General features: G+C 48.0%; 6 protein-coding genes across 6 annotated transcripts; 4 read left to right on the top strand and 2 right to left on the bottom strand.

Annotated features, from left to right (window-relative positions):
• Positions 1-394: 394 nt before the first annotated feature.
• Positions 395-1053, top strand: FMAN_13902 (uncharacterized protein; the record flags this gene model as incomplete). Its single annotated transcript, XM_041833429.1, has 2 exons — positions 395-658; positions 709-1053. The coding sequence occupies 2 exons, from the start codon at positions 395-397 to the stop codon at positions 1051-1053; spliced, it is 609 nt and encodes a 202-aa protein (XP_041683794.1).
• Positions 1054-2339: 1286 nt separating this feature from the next.
• Positions 2340-4085, top strand: FMAN_13901 (uncharacterized protein; the record flags this gene model as incomplete). The annotated part of the gene is made up of 2 exons (XM_041833428.1): positions 2340-3688; positions 3737-4085. The coding sequence occupies 2 exons, from the start codon at positions 2340-2342 to the stop codon at positions 4083-4085; spliced, it is 1698 nt and encodes a 565-aa protein (XP_041683793.1).
• A 1507-nt stretch (positions 4086-5592) lies between these two features.
• Positions 5593-6111, bottom strand: FMAN_13900 (uncharacterized protein; the record flags this gene model as incomplete). Its single annotated transcript, XM_041833427.1, has 2 exons — positions 5593-5832; positions 5881-6111. The coding sequence occupies 2 exons, from the start codon at positions 6109-6111 to the stop codon at positions 5593-5595; spliced, it is 471 nt and encodes a 156-aa protein (XP_041683792.1).
• Positions 6112-7182: 1071 nt separating this feature from the next.
• Positions 7183-9475, top strand: FMAN_13899 (uncharacterized protein; the record flags this gene model as incomplete). Its single annotated transcript, XM_041833426.1, has 3 exons — positions 7183-8564; positions 8620-8963; positions 9036-9475. The coding sequence occupies 3 exons, from the start codon at positions 7183-7185 to the stop codon at positions 9473-9475; spliced, it is 2166 nt and encodes a 721-aa protein (XP_041683791.1).
• Positions 9476-9495: 20 nt separating this feature from the next.
• FMAN_13898 (uncharacterized protein) lies at positions 9496-11078 on the bottom strand (the record flags this gene model as incomplete). Its single annotated transcript, XM_041833425.1, has 3 exons — positions 9496-10088; positions 10153-10716; positions 10766-11078. 3 exons carry the CDS (start codon positions 11076-11078, stop codon positions 9496-9498), a joined length of 1470 nt encoding a protein of 489 aa, XP_041683790.1.
• A 1359-nt stretch (positions 11079-12437) lies between these two features.
• FMAN_13897 (uncharacterized protein) lies at positions 12438-13797 on the top strand (the record flags this gene model as incomplete). The annotated part of the gene is made up of 5 exons (XM_041833424.1): positions 12438-12656; positions 12709-13025; positions 13081-13328; positions 13394-13533; positions 13597-13797. The coding sequence occupies 5 exons, from the start codon at positions 12438-12440 to the stop codon at positions 13795-13797; spliced, it is 1125 nt and encodes a 374-aa protein (XP_041683789.1).
• Positions 13798-14113: the final 316 nt, after the last annotated feature.

Here is a 14113-nt window from a genome sequence, read left to right as displayed (position 1 = left end):
TCCGAGTGCCGATGCCATAATTTGAGAGCAGGTAACTTAGGAAGTGGTGAGACCTCGTCAGCAATTGCAACGTGGATATGCCGCCAAACGTGTCTCTGATAGTAATCCTGTCGACAGCATCACGAGTGATGAATTATCTAGAATAGCTACACAAGGAACAATTGCAAGCCGTCGATTACCAATCTGATGGCGTGAAACATGATCGGTCTGCAACTTGGTCATTTCTCACGGTCTACTAGAGCAGCAATAGAAGCAATAAGCCATCAGTAGGGACAGGTATGTAGGATACATCTTTGACAACCCCGTCTTCATCAAGCTCTTGGGCACATAATCCTCCAGCGCTCAATCTCCATCGCAAGTTACCCTCTTGCACGAAAGCCGCATCCGTCGCAAAATGTCAGACAGTAGTTCTTCAGCTTTGCCGCAGACTCCTGAGTACTATGTTGGGAGCTTTCCTGCGCCTGGCCTGCGCCAGATTGTGAGGCATATCACTGGCCATCGCGAAGACGGAAAAGCCCATTTCCTAACCTCAGACCACGGTGAACACTATCGATTCATGGGTGAGAACAAAGCCGTGGCCAACATCATCTACTCGACTCGAGAAACTCCTGTCAATCTCAATGGAGATACTGATGTCGTCAAAGCCAAGCAGGAGGAGGTAAGATGTCCAAAACCGTTGCAAACTTGGGCCACTGATTCATTACGTAGCCTCCCTTCCACTACCGCAAGGGGTCTATTGTCCGCATGATTGACTTTGGTCCTGGTGTAGAGTCGCCGTTCCATCGGTCTCTGACTATTGACTACGGCATTGTCATTGAGGGAGTCTTCGAATTGACGCTCGACTCTGGAGAGATGCGTATCATGCGTCAGGGAGATGTCTGTGTCCAAAGGGCTACGGCACATAAGTGGAAGAACATCACCGGGAATGAGACCATGCCAGGTCGAATGATGTGGATCTTGCTCGATGCTGAAGAGCTTAGTGTAGGTGGGAACAAGGTGGAGGGGTATCTTGGTACTTTGGAGAAGGAGTATCAGGGTCGGGGCCACTATTAACATAACCTATATCATTTTACGAGATGTGTTATTCGCAATTAATACTTGTGAGTTTAAGTCGGCACCGAGGGCTTGATTATAGATCATCCTGCCATCAGAAAGACCGCGCTCGTATCTTTTCGATAGTAAAGCATCACTGTCATAAACATAGTCCCTCGTCTCTAGCTTCTTCTCCTGTCTTCGAAGGGGGCAGAGAAAGGTGCTATTCAGCTTCAATAGACAATGACAACTGAGGATCTACAGTTGGTGCAAACTTATCCCGTAGCTCCTCATATGGAGGATGATGAGCAGGCTCTTATCGCAGATTCATATAGTTTGTGGCCGATCTCGGGATTACGACGATGAATGAAGACCCAGAGTGGACTAGGATTAAAAACATAACTCCCAGTGATCGAGACCTTGATATGCAGTCTGTGTAGTAGAGATTATCGATCTAGCAGTTGAGTGAGAAGACCACTCTGGCAATAAGCTGGGTCGAAACAAATGGCAATTTCCACGAGACAGAATCGATATGATAGGTATGAGTCCCAAATGCCATTCTGTATTAAGAATTTGCTTTGCAAAATAAGGGCTGAAAGGTAAAGACGCTACCGTTGGCGCTATTGAATCGCGTTAGTGGGCGACTCAGTTCCAGACTCTCGGGAAAGTTGTCACTGTGGCGCTAGTGACCGTATTTGAGATTAAAGAGCGGAAAAGATGTCGAATGAAGAGTAAATCTCGGTAAGTTCCTTTTATGCATGGCCGGCACTAGAAAGTGGAAGCAAAAGATGCTTGACGAGGTCCCGCTATCAAGTGGGATCGCGGTGCTGGCATGGTGAAGCGGATAAATGCCGAGATTCTGATTATCCAAGTTATTGTAGTGATAGTATGTCATTTGAATCGATTGAGACAACATGTCCTATGTATGAACATTCAGCTAATCAAAGTCTGTCTCTCAATTTGTGACTGACTTCTCGCGATGTTGATTCCCCTCACGGCACGATCATGTTGCTGACGTCAAATTTCAGGGTCCACATCTTAACACCAGTGCAGGCACCAAAACACTAAACACCAATAGTTCAACAACCGGACCCAAAAGGCGCAGGCTGAACGTCTCAACATGGGCAACGCCACAGTACACTATCGAAAACCTTTGTCATGGCCAATTCCGCGATAGGGGTCCAAACATCCGGAAAATACCTTTAATACAAGATGAGATTCCCATACCGCTTTCGTGAACTTTCCTCTGAACCTTCAACCGTCCAACTCGGTCTATCAGTCATTCGCTCTTTACCCCAACGCTCACTATGCGCTCATTCATCGCCATCGCGGCCCTAGTCATTTCTGGCGCTGTCGCTGGGCCTTGCAAGCCTCGAACTACTGAGACTTCGACATCTGTCGCTTCAGAGACTTCGTCTGCTGCTGTTGAAGCTACGACTCTTCCTGCGCCTCCGGTCGATTCTATCATTACCAACACTTGTACCGGCGGTGGCCTTACGAGCCTCGATCCTTTCGTCATTGACGGCGATGTCACCCTGAACACTAACGATGGTTATAATCCCGGCGGTGGGAGCTCAGACAAGAGCTGCGCTGCGCTTAGTGCCCAGTCTTCTGGAACGCGCAAGCGTCAGACCCTCGGAGAAATTGCGGCGCTGAAGCAGTTGCTCACTGGTCTGAATGTGCGAACTCAGTACACCGTTCAGTTCTTCTACCTCGTCTTCACTCCTCCCCAGGCGACAACATCTTGTATTCTCGAGGCATTCATCGGTTCGCAGAAGTTCTTCACCACTGGCATTTTCTCCAATGGCGCCAGCGTTAGCTACAACGAAGTCCTGGTCTCGACGTCTGCGCCTGCTACCCAGGGCTTCTTGAACATCCAGACTACCTGCTCTGGTGGAGGTTCTGCCATGGTGCTTGTTGACTCTATCTTCATCTCTAACCAGGTCACTCCGGAGAACATCAACGACTTTAGACTTGACTTTGGAGGCGGTGACATTCGTGAGCCTGTGAATAGCCTCCCTACTACTCGGATTGCCCCAACTACTCAGCGTGGACCTGCTACCCAGACTTTCCCTGCTACTCAGGATGGTCCTTCTACACAAACCCCTCCTGCTACCCAATCTCAACCTGCTACCCAGAACGGCCCTGCTACTCAGACTCTTCCCGCCACCCAGAATGGACCTGCTACCGAGTCTGGGCCTGCTACTCAGAATGGCCCTTCCACTGCCACCAATGCTCCTACCCAAGGCCCTTCTTCCGCGTCTCAAAACCAAGGCACCGAGTCTACTTCCGCTCCTGTCAACCCCAACGACTCCACCACTCAGACATTCAATCCTGGCTTCCAGAGCAGCACCTCTGCAAATGGCGGTGCCTCGACTGAAGCCAACTTTGCTTCTACCACTACCCGTCCCGATACCCAGCCTGCCACTCCTACTCCCGTCGGTTCGCAAACCGTCACTGCAATTGACCCCGATGCTACCATCGGCCCTCTCAACAACGCCCAGCCTCCTCAGGACAACTGCGTCAGCACCAACCTCATTCCCAACGGTGACTTTGAGTCTGCATCAAGTGGTTGGGAGATCTCCGGAAACGCTGGTATCACCTACAACGGCCAGTACGGTCCTCAAGCTCGTGCCAACAGCGGCAACCTCGCCATGTAAGTCCCCCAACTCCTCTTCTTCGCAACAACACTAACAATCTCCAGGGCTCTCCAATGGCCTCAAAAGAACGGCGTCAAAGCCGGTTTCAAGCGCACCATCACGGGCCTCATGCCTGGCCAGACGTACTATCTCGGCTACGGCCACCACACGGGTAACGGCGCCCATCTCCCTTACTACGAGTGTGACATCCTCGTCAAGTTTGACGGTGTCAACTTTGATGATTTCGATCCTTTCTACGACCCTAATGCTTGGTGGCAATACCGCAACCGCATGAACTTTGTCACGCCCACACACTCTACTGTTGAGCTGTCGTTTGTTCTTACTTGCAAGAATAACCCTGCTGCTTTTACGCTTCTCATGGATGATGTATTCCTTTCTGCTTGTCAGAAATAAATGGTGTTTTAGAGGTTAGGCTTGCTTATAGAGTAGATTTAATAGAGCCTTCATGTTCCTCACTCCGGGTCCTAAAATTTCCACTGTCTTTAATACTTGATCCATTGGGGATTTTCTATCCTTTCTTTTGCTCCCATTCAACTTCCACGCCAAGGCTTTCGTAATGTTCTGCCAACGCAGCAATATCTTCTGTTTCAATCGTAATTGAGACGAGTTTGACTTTGTGAACCTGGACCAATTTCCATCCAGCCTTTCCTTTACCATGAATCCTTTCAAGATCACGGGTTAGAGTTTCAAGTTTGAGGTGCTTTGGCTCGCCAACGACCTGCACAATTTCCGACTCTTCAGGTGCTGACATTGTGACAATTGAGGTATTAAACGTATTGAGCTGTAAAAATATTCGTGGCGGAACAAAGAGAGGGTTATGTATCCCGCAACTGGCTCAGTTGGCTCAAGAGCAGTGCGCAGCTGCCTTTTGATAGCCGTGAAGCAGAATATTTAGGAGCAATGAATGTGTGTCGATCCCAAAAGTTTTTGACACATGAATTATTGGCCTTGATTCACCTCTGAAACTCACACCTCAGTGATATACGTAGGAGAGAACTGTGAGAGTTCACGATAAGTCAAGCATTCCAACTACACAATTGGTTGAGACCACAGAGCTTCGAGATATCGTTATTAAATATGTTCTCACACAGACTTAGTGAAGGTGAAACGTCATTGGCATTTTGTTTATAGGGCGATCAGTCTAGCTCCTTGGCCACGAACTCGGGCCACGTCAACGTGACTCCCAAATCTCCAAGCATGTCTCTCAAACCAACCAGGTTAACAGTTTCAGATGTAAAAATGATTAAGTCGTCAGCCCTGTGCCATGTTGCCTTATTCTCTCCATAGATTATTTCCAAGGCGACGTCAAGGTGGTCGAGGTTGAAAATCTCGATCTTCGGTAGAAGATATGAATATCCGATGCAAGTGGCCATTTTGATGCTATGGTGTCTCGGCGAGGGCTCTTAATTGGATGTTTGTTTTTCGTTGGAATCTCTGGTGCGACGTTAGGATATCGGGTTCCCGAGCGTGCTTTTATTCTTGTAGGCGTCGCTCGATGGATTGTGAATGACTCCCTTTGAGCCTCGAGCTATGAATGTGAGAGGGCTGGTGCGAGCTGAATATCTGTTTGTCGCAATCTCATCGACATGGATAGGGTTTGTTATCCGCTGCTCAGCCCCGCTCGCATCATGTCTCATATTATCATAGATGCTATGACGATACTTGCAGTGCGCCTCGATGTTCCTCTCTGCTGTGGTTAGATGTTCAAGTATCGGGGTAAATCAGGCCTTGCACTGTATCAGGGATGATCGTCGGCTAGACTGATCGCCAAAGATCAACAGTGGCATCAAACAAGGTAATAATTCAGGGAGGGAGAAAAACTCTATTATCGTCTATTTTATCATACTAGACGTTTGTCATAAACCTAAACACTCCTTTTCCATTGTCCTTTTAAAATATCTTACAGACGGGACTTGGTGTCCTCCTCACGACCCTTCAGGTTGGGGTGAGGCGCGCGAACAGGTCGAGTGACAGCGTAGAAAGCAAAGCCCTGAGATTGGGTAGAGAACTGCATATGCGTCAATATTGCGTCTCCTGGAAGCGGGAAGGGTGGACGAGTACTGACCTTGACCTTGGAGCCAACGTGGAAGAAAGCAAAATCACCGGGAACCAGATGATGAGTGATACCAGTAGCCTCATCCTGCAAACCGTTAGTGTCACCTCGCCAAACGTTCTACAGGGAACATACCAAGACGTCAATCTGACCACTCAAGACATACTTGCTCTCCTCAAAGTCATAGTGCGCAGGGCGAGCAGGGCCGGCCTCGATCTTGTAGAAGCCGGATGTGATGTGAGCGGGGGCATCGGTCTTTGTGCGGATGGTATGGAAGTCAGCGACGGTGGCGTTCTCGCCCTTGGGCAGAGGGATGAATTCGTGGCCGGCGCCCTTGATCACGGTGAGAGGGACGAGTTTAGACATTTTTGGCGGTTTATGGGGTATGAAGAGTATGAAACTGAGAGGAGAGATACGGAAAGATAAGGACGGGTTTTTATACCTTGAGAGTTCAACGTGTAAGACACTTCGGTAACTGCCCCGATGCTGGGGATGATTTGTGGGGAACGGATGTACTCCCGGTCTCCACCTCGGCGCGGAGGTGATCTTGACTTGAAGCTGCAATCATTCTTCGATTTCTGACAAGACAACTCAGATAAATGGTGAAGACATAGTCTTTATTCATAAGGCCACTTCAGTATCTCTATCTAGAAATAATTCTTACCTATTCTCTTCATGCTCCTTTGACCTTTGTTGACATCAAATGCCGACCGATTAACTCTCCGGGTTCTGGGGTTAGCGTAGCCGCCCGGACAAGACTCGGGATGTCTCCTCCACGTGATCGGAAAACTGTCATTACTGCCGAGAGGAACTGAGGCTATCAATCAATCCCATCAAGATAAGTATATCCTCTCTTGTAGTCTTAACTTTTCTAGCTTACTGAGGCATTGGCTCTTTATCTACAGTCATTTGGGTCCGGAGATTGTGAGCGCAGTCATGTTGTCGCTACGTTCTATGATTGGGTACAGCCAGTCGCGGTCGGCATGCCTTCGTTGGTTATCATCAGCGATCCAGTATCAATGGCATTATTACTGAACATCTCCCTTGCAGCTTGACACTCAATCAGCCATTTCCACTGCAATTGTTCGCATTGAGTAAGCTGTCAATCGGGTAGACCAAGACATGTGCATATCGATGTTTCAAGATCCAAGTCTGCCTTGTAACTTGGCATTTATAACCGATTCAGAGATTCCTCCTTGTAATTGGGCGCTCTTGGCGGCCTTCCGTTCGATGGCGAAAATCTCCCTTTGCTATTGGGTCACGACGCTGAGGCTGATAGACTAGAGGCTCAGCTGGAACGCCACCAAATCTGGAGATGCCAGCTCATGCCAGACTCTTGAGATGCTCCATTTTCTTTGTCTTTTTTTACCCTTAGCATTTATACCTTCTTATTATCTCATGCTTCTTCTGCTCTCTTATGCAGCTTGATTAAAACTCATGGAAGTCATGAAGAAGCTCTCTGGCTGGAGAAGGACGGCTCTTTACCTTACCATTCTCGCTTCAATCCTCACAGTCTTCCTAGTCACAGCACTCATCATATCCCTTCATGTAGTCAACGGCGACGGAGCATCTATCTTTGGAGAAACAGCCATCCTGAGCGGTTCATGCGATAAAGTTTCCCGCGCAAATCTCTGGATCCATCTCGCCATCAACGTCATCGGAACAGGCGTCCTCGGCTCATCAAATTTCTTCATGCAAGTCCTGGTTGCTCCAACGAGGCAAGATGTCGATCGCGCTCATGCTGCAAAGCGCTGGGTAGAAATAGGCGTTCACTCTCTTCACAACTTTCGCTTTATTTCGAAGCGTCGGATATTCCTTTGGGCGCTCTTCTCGCTTACCAGTATTCCTCTACATTTGGTCTTCAACGGTTCTGTTCTGGAGTCCAAGGCGACGAATGGATTTGTGGCTATCATGGTTTCGGAGGATTTTCTAGATGGTGCAAGATTTACTCTTCCGGCTGTGACGAGTTGGTCCAACTACACATATCTTGTGAACAGCAACAGCACCCCCAACAAAACTATCAGGAGAATTAAGAGTTCTCTAGATGAAGAGTCTTGGGAGCGCTTGGAATTTCAAGACTGTATGCGACGCTATAATGATCTTGATTTCCTTATGCTAAGTTACCGGCATGTCGTTATGGTCATGAGCAATCAGAATAACACGCCTAACTCTCAGTGGACTCGTGCCAATGTCGTCAATGAAAATAATGGCTGGTACGATTTCGATGCACCAAATTCCCTCTGGTTCGCAGGCCAGTATCAACGGTTGAGGGATTCACGCGAGCTCATTACTAACTCTACTAATAATAATACGGTACCTGGTTACTATATACAACTCGATCCAGACACTGGAGTCATTCACATGAACGAAACAAAGTATAAGCCCGCGTTTCAAACCATGAAGGTTGACTACTGTCTCTCCGAACGATTTGATGCTCCCTGTCGCCTCAGCATTGCAAATCCTCTTCTTCTTATTGTCTGCATCATGTGTATCTCCAAGTGCCTACTATGCGCTTATACCTTGAAGGTCAGGTCTTGGAGTACTGAAAATCCTCTCATGACTGTCGGGGATGCGATTTCATCCTTCATCTCTAAGCCAGATACCTGCACAAAGGGAATGTGCACCCTTAACGCTGAGGACCTGCATATGAAGCTCGATCCAGACAGGGCACTCGGCAGTTCACGGCCATGGAAGAAGAAACTTTTGGTAGCTGGCAATGCAGTAAACCCGGGTATTTGGATCCTTTCTTACATGCTTATCGGAAGTCTGTTAGTTCTTAGTGGGCTTCTTCTTGCACCTGCACTGCAGACACAGTCTTTGTAAGTCGCCACTCAACCATGTGCTGTCTCAAAAGGCTAACATATTGATATGTAGGCGAGAGTCTCGATTCGCACATCATCAGAATAATGCCGACGTCAATGATTCTGGACTGCAGTCAGCATCACTGCTTGGTCTTACCATGATATCGAATACACCTCAACTCCTATTATCTTTATGCTACATGACATTGAATGGACTGATAACTCGAATGCTGGCCGAGCTAGAATGGGCTAGCTATGGGATTAACTTCAAGTCTTTGAGAGTGACGAACCCTAGGGGTGACCAACGATCAACATATCGACTGCAACTCCCTTACCGCTGGTCCATTCCACTTCTTGCCATTAGCAGTATCCTGCACTGGGTTTATTCCAACTGCTTTTATTTGAGCAACTACGAATGTAAGTGGTTTCATGCTGTGCCAGGGACTGGCAATAAGTGCTTGGATCTGTTCATTGCTAAACTCTAATTAGTCTATGACCCCATGATTCCCTATGAAATAGCAGAAATTGATCGCGGCCTTCAATTCTCGTCTGTGGCCATTTTGATCGGTTTCTCAATATCAGCGATAATTGCTCTCAGTCCGATGATTTTGGCAAAGCGCAGTTTGCCGGGCCAGATGGTTCTAGGAGGAAGCAACTCCAAGGTCATTTCAGCTGCTTGCCACTGCATTCCAATCAGTTCAAGCAACACAACTGGAAAGGCTGGCGCGGTTACTGTTCATCCCTTGGAGATATCGGAAAGCGGAGCTGGCCCATTGGATCTGATGGCGACAATAAAATTGAGATGGGGAGAGGTATCGACGACAAACGCAGAGAGCGAGATTGGCCATCTCGCGTTTGGAGTTGAGGAGCAGGGAGTCACGGGCCCGATCGAAGGTAAACACTACAGTGGAAGAGGCTGTGCTTCTTGATTTATTCCCTATAGCAATGCTCAGATATTAAGCCTAGTATGCGTAGCAACAGGTTTCGCCCGCATCATCAACGGAGTTTTGATCCACAACGCAAAAGACTTCTGATCCGCCCAATTCCGACTCTCCTCACACAACTCAAGATCATAGTTGAACAGCAACGTCGCTAAAATGAGCCTCATCTCATGCATAGCCATGTTCTGTCCAAGGCAATTCCGAGGTCCAAATCCGAAGGGTTGGTGAGCCTCCCACATATCTCCAGCATACTTCGAATCCGTCTTAAGCCATCTCTCCGGCACGAAGGTATCGGCGTCCCTGAAGTTTGACTCGGAGTGGTATGTGGAGTAGTGGTGGACTGATACACGCGTCTCTGCTGGGATATACTTGCCCAGAATCTGCTGGCCGCCTGGTTGGACGACTCGTGGGCTTCCGATGGGAACTGGGGGGTAGACGCGAAGAGCTTCCTTCAGACAAGCATTCATGTACTTTAGTTCGGCTAGGCGTTCGAACGTAAGGTCGTCAGTATTCGTGAACTTGCCGCGAATCTCTTCGAGTAGTGTCTTCATCTTTTCAGGATATGTAAGCAAGTTATAAAGGCAGCCGCTCAGTAGTGTCGCTAGAGTTTGATCATGTTAGTTGTCTTTGCTCAAGTCTACCAGAAGTCCACCTCTAATACGTACCCGTTGTTTCAGATCCAGCCAGCATAAACAGTTCCGCATTAGAGTGCATCTCCTGAAGTGTAAGTCCCTTGCCCTCCTTTGCTGACATGACCAAGTTCCAAACATCCGGCTGATCAGAACCATTCTCCAAACGGTGATTCACACGATTTTCTGAGTGCTTGCAATGCGTGATGCGCTGTTGTGTAACTGACTTTGGTTCAAAACGTGTGAATATGGCGTTGAGAATCGGGTAGTAGTTTATCATAGACGCGATAGGCAGCATCTTGAGCGATTCAAAGATGGACCTCACCCAAGGGCTGTATTCGTTCTGTGCTAGAAGATTGAGAGGATGTCCGAAGCATAACTCAGCCATCACGTCAAAGGTTGTGAAGTTGAGAAGCTGCGTCATCTCGACTGGTTTGGCACCGTCGTTTCCAACTTCGGAGATTTTATACATGAGAAGGTCTGAGTACTTCTTGAAGAGAGGTTCTTGCTGTTTCAAGGCGCGCTCTGAGAAGGCCGGTGAAAATAGGCGCCGCACGCGAGTATGGTTCTCAGTATTGGTAGTTAGCATACTAGGAACGCCTAACATCTGTATAAGCTAAGCTCGATTTCCTTCATATCAATGGCTTACCGTTCACGGGCTGCACAGAAAACTCCTGCGCCTTCTCCGTGACTTTAGGACCATGGATATCATTCCAAGCCTCGCTAGCCGTGTAGCTCACATCCGTCGGGCCAAAGCGAACAACCGGTCCATATCGATCGTGCAAGCTTTTCATCCACTTGACATCCTCGCCCTTGAGCGAAGCCAACCAGTAGGGAATGCGGGTGATCCCGCAGATCTTTGGGCCGGGGATGTTGGCTAGCGGATGCAGCGTGACATAATAAATTGCATTGCCGAGAAGATACAAGCCCAGAATGGCTATGAATGCGAGAATAGGTCCCATTGTGGACGCGACAATAGGCCTTTGTAACGAGAGGAAAAAGCAAATGCCGAGGACGAGGAGAGAGAGGTGATTGAAGAAGGAATCTTGAGCGAGGGCGGTGACTGGCGGCTACTGGTTTGTCGGAAAACTGACAGGTAACCAACATCATGGAGTCCCTAGGGGTCGTTTCTGCATCATCCCTGGTCGTAAAAACGATCCTTTGCGGCGTTGCGCTACAGGTGGGCACTCAAGCCAGGGCCTGCGCAAATGAAACACGAAGAATTTTTCATCAAATTGTTATCCATTACAAACGGTCCTATCTGATGAAATAACAGCCATTTTGTGCCCTTTTTCTTTGGGAGTGGCCGAGTTTACATATATGAACTGCTATCCCAACTCGAACATTCTTACAGAAGTGTTTGAGACCGGGACAGAGGCAATTTGCTCGCTGGTGTTTATTCGCTTACGAGTCTTGTCCCTGGATTCTCATATCATGTTCTTCCTTGGCTCTTTCAGTAGCTCAAACTCTATTTCCAATTCGCGCTGCTTTTATTGGATATGAAGCTGTAGCGCAACGTTCAGGACCAGGGGAATGGTTTCCCCGGAGCAGGGGGACCAACACGGCCCCCAGTTGTCGCCTCTTCCCTCTAACCACTGGAAGTGGACGTGTTGTTCAGATCAGACATTTCTTGCCTGAGGTCCTAATATGGCATTTCCATTTATAGGGAGAAAAGCGGATGAGACAGTGAGATGATGTACTATTACTCTACACTCGGGCTTACAGGCGATGACTTGCATCACACGGAAGACTAGAACGGTTCGCATTCTCGTATGATTTTGGGATAAAAAGCCACGGCATTGTATGCCGAGGTCTTCAAGGTCGTATTTTAATACCAACAACTTGCTTCTTCCCCCCTCCCACCACATAAATCACTCCAATCAGAACCCCGCGTACACGAAACAAAAGCGACATGAGTGTCTTGGCCCTACCAGACCCCTAACAGCTGAAAACAGATCAAGACTAGCGAGGTAAAACGTCCCGTGTGCATGATCCAGAAGTAACCTCGACATGGGGAGCCCTGAGGGGAGCAAGAAATATTCTGCGGTGTCAAGAATAAACCGGTCGAAAGTCCTTGTAATTGAGACTAAGTTTGCCTAAGCTTTTTCATCACTTGCCATAAATTGTCTTGTCTCCTCTTGGGGGTCTACAACCAACAGCCATGGAGGAATCGACACCTTGCGTGGCAACAAGCCGCTGCCAGGGTTAGACCAGATCCATCATGCACGGCAATAAAGAGATCCCGCCCCTTTCAAATAAACGGCGTGTACTAGGTTCTATTCTCGCATCTTTTGGGTATTCGTAATTTGACGACTTCCAAGATGGCGGCTTCCATGACGGGAGAGCAGATCCAGGCTCTCGCTGATGCCCTTGAACCTCTGACGCCGAAGAATCTTGGACCAGCTGTTCAAGGCTTCGCTATCGCCTTCGGAGTTATAAGCGTCATCGTCGTGTATCTCAGGATTTACGTGCGCGCAGGTCTATCTGGAGTATCGCCACGACTTCTCGGTTTCGAAGACTACCTAGCTGTTCTTGCGACAGTGAGTCCCCCTCTTTTTTTGATTCACCTAAAATTGACTAACTTGATCAAAGATACTCTTAATACCAGCCGTCGTCTTCGCTATCCTTGCAGCGCGCTACGGAGTCGGTTCTCGCGATGCGAATATTCCGAACCAGATGTACCTTATTCGCGCCGTGGAGTACCAAACCTACTGGGAGCTTTTATACTTTGTTTCATCGACTATTATTAAGTGCGCAATCGGCTTTACGTGTATACGCCTCGATCGTCGGAAGCGAGTTGTTTTCCCAATATGCGTCAACATGTCCATCATGGTCATCGTGACCGTTCTGGCGTTGGCATTCGTGTTCGCCAACTGCAAGCCGTTCAATGCGACATGGAATCCAGCTTTGTAGGCTTACTTTTGATAAGCGCCAACATAACCCTCCACTAACATGTTATACCAGGGGAACTTGTCAGAAGGTTATCAGCTTGCAGACCGTTAGCTACATCGTTTCGGCAATCCAAATGGCGACCGATTGGGCATGCGCAATCATTCCGTTCTTTATCGTAGCAGGACTGCAAATGTCTCGACGAAGAAAGATATCCGTCATCGCTATTCTCGGTCTCGGTGTCTCAGCCAGTATTGCGACTTGTATTCGGATGCCCTACCTAAAATACTACGACACGGTGAAATATCCGAATGAGATTGCATGTAGGTTTGACCACCTTGATCCCTTCCTTTGATCTATAAATTCACTTGCTAACTTCACTACCTAGATCATCTCGGCGTCGTCAGTATCACCTCCAACGTCGAATGCTGTCTCGGCATCATCGCATGTTCTCTACCCCCGCTGCGGAAGCTATTCAACTTCTATTACGGCTCCTCCAACGAGGCCAACTATCAGTACACAGGCGAAGTAGGTTCCTCAAATCCACTATGTTACACATCAATATCTGCATGCAGTTGCTAATTGTCGCAGAGCGAGAACATCCTTCAGAATTCCGGTCAGGGCATCAGGCTGGATTCAATCAATGCTGGTCGAAAAGGAACATTCCACGCCTCCGCCCAACGTGTTCCGTCACGGGCTCGAGACCATGAGACAGACGATGATAATTCGAGCAGTAAAGGAATCATAAGGAAGACAGAGGTCAGAGTCAGCCCATCGAGGTTTAACTCATGACCTGAAATTATTTTGCGCGACGTTCGCTATGAGAACGCATGATGCTGGTCAAATCTGACGTTATACGATATTATCGGCTCAAATTTAGAGAATTCATAGAATTACGTCAATAAAATAAATGCGAAAATAGAAATTAAGTGTCCCTAGATATCGTTTTGGGCCCAGTGAGTGTCTGAAATAAACACCTAACCTCAAGGAGCAAGAAAACATCAGACCTTGGTATAGAATGTTAAACTCAACTTAGCAAAGGTATTTTAAACTTATAATAAGCTACACAGGTCTTTCTGTCATTTGGGATCAAGGTCCTGAGTTTCTT

Source organism: Fusarium mangiferae (assembly GCF_900044065.1).
Source record: "Fusarium mangiferae strain MRC7560 genome assembly, contig: FMAN_scaffold007, whole genome shotgun sequence".
NCBI lineage: Eukaryota > Fungi > Ascomycota > Sordariomycetes > Hypocreales > Nectriaceae > Fusarium > Fusarium mangiferae.
Note: the sequence above shows the minus strand (reverse complement) of the source record. Positions and strands in the feature narration are given on the sequence as shown.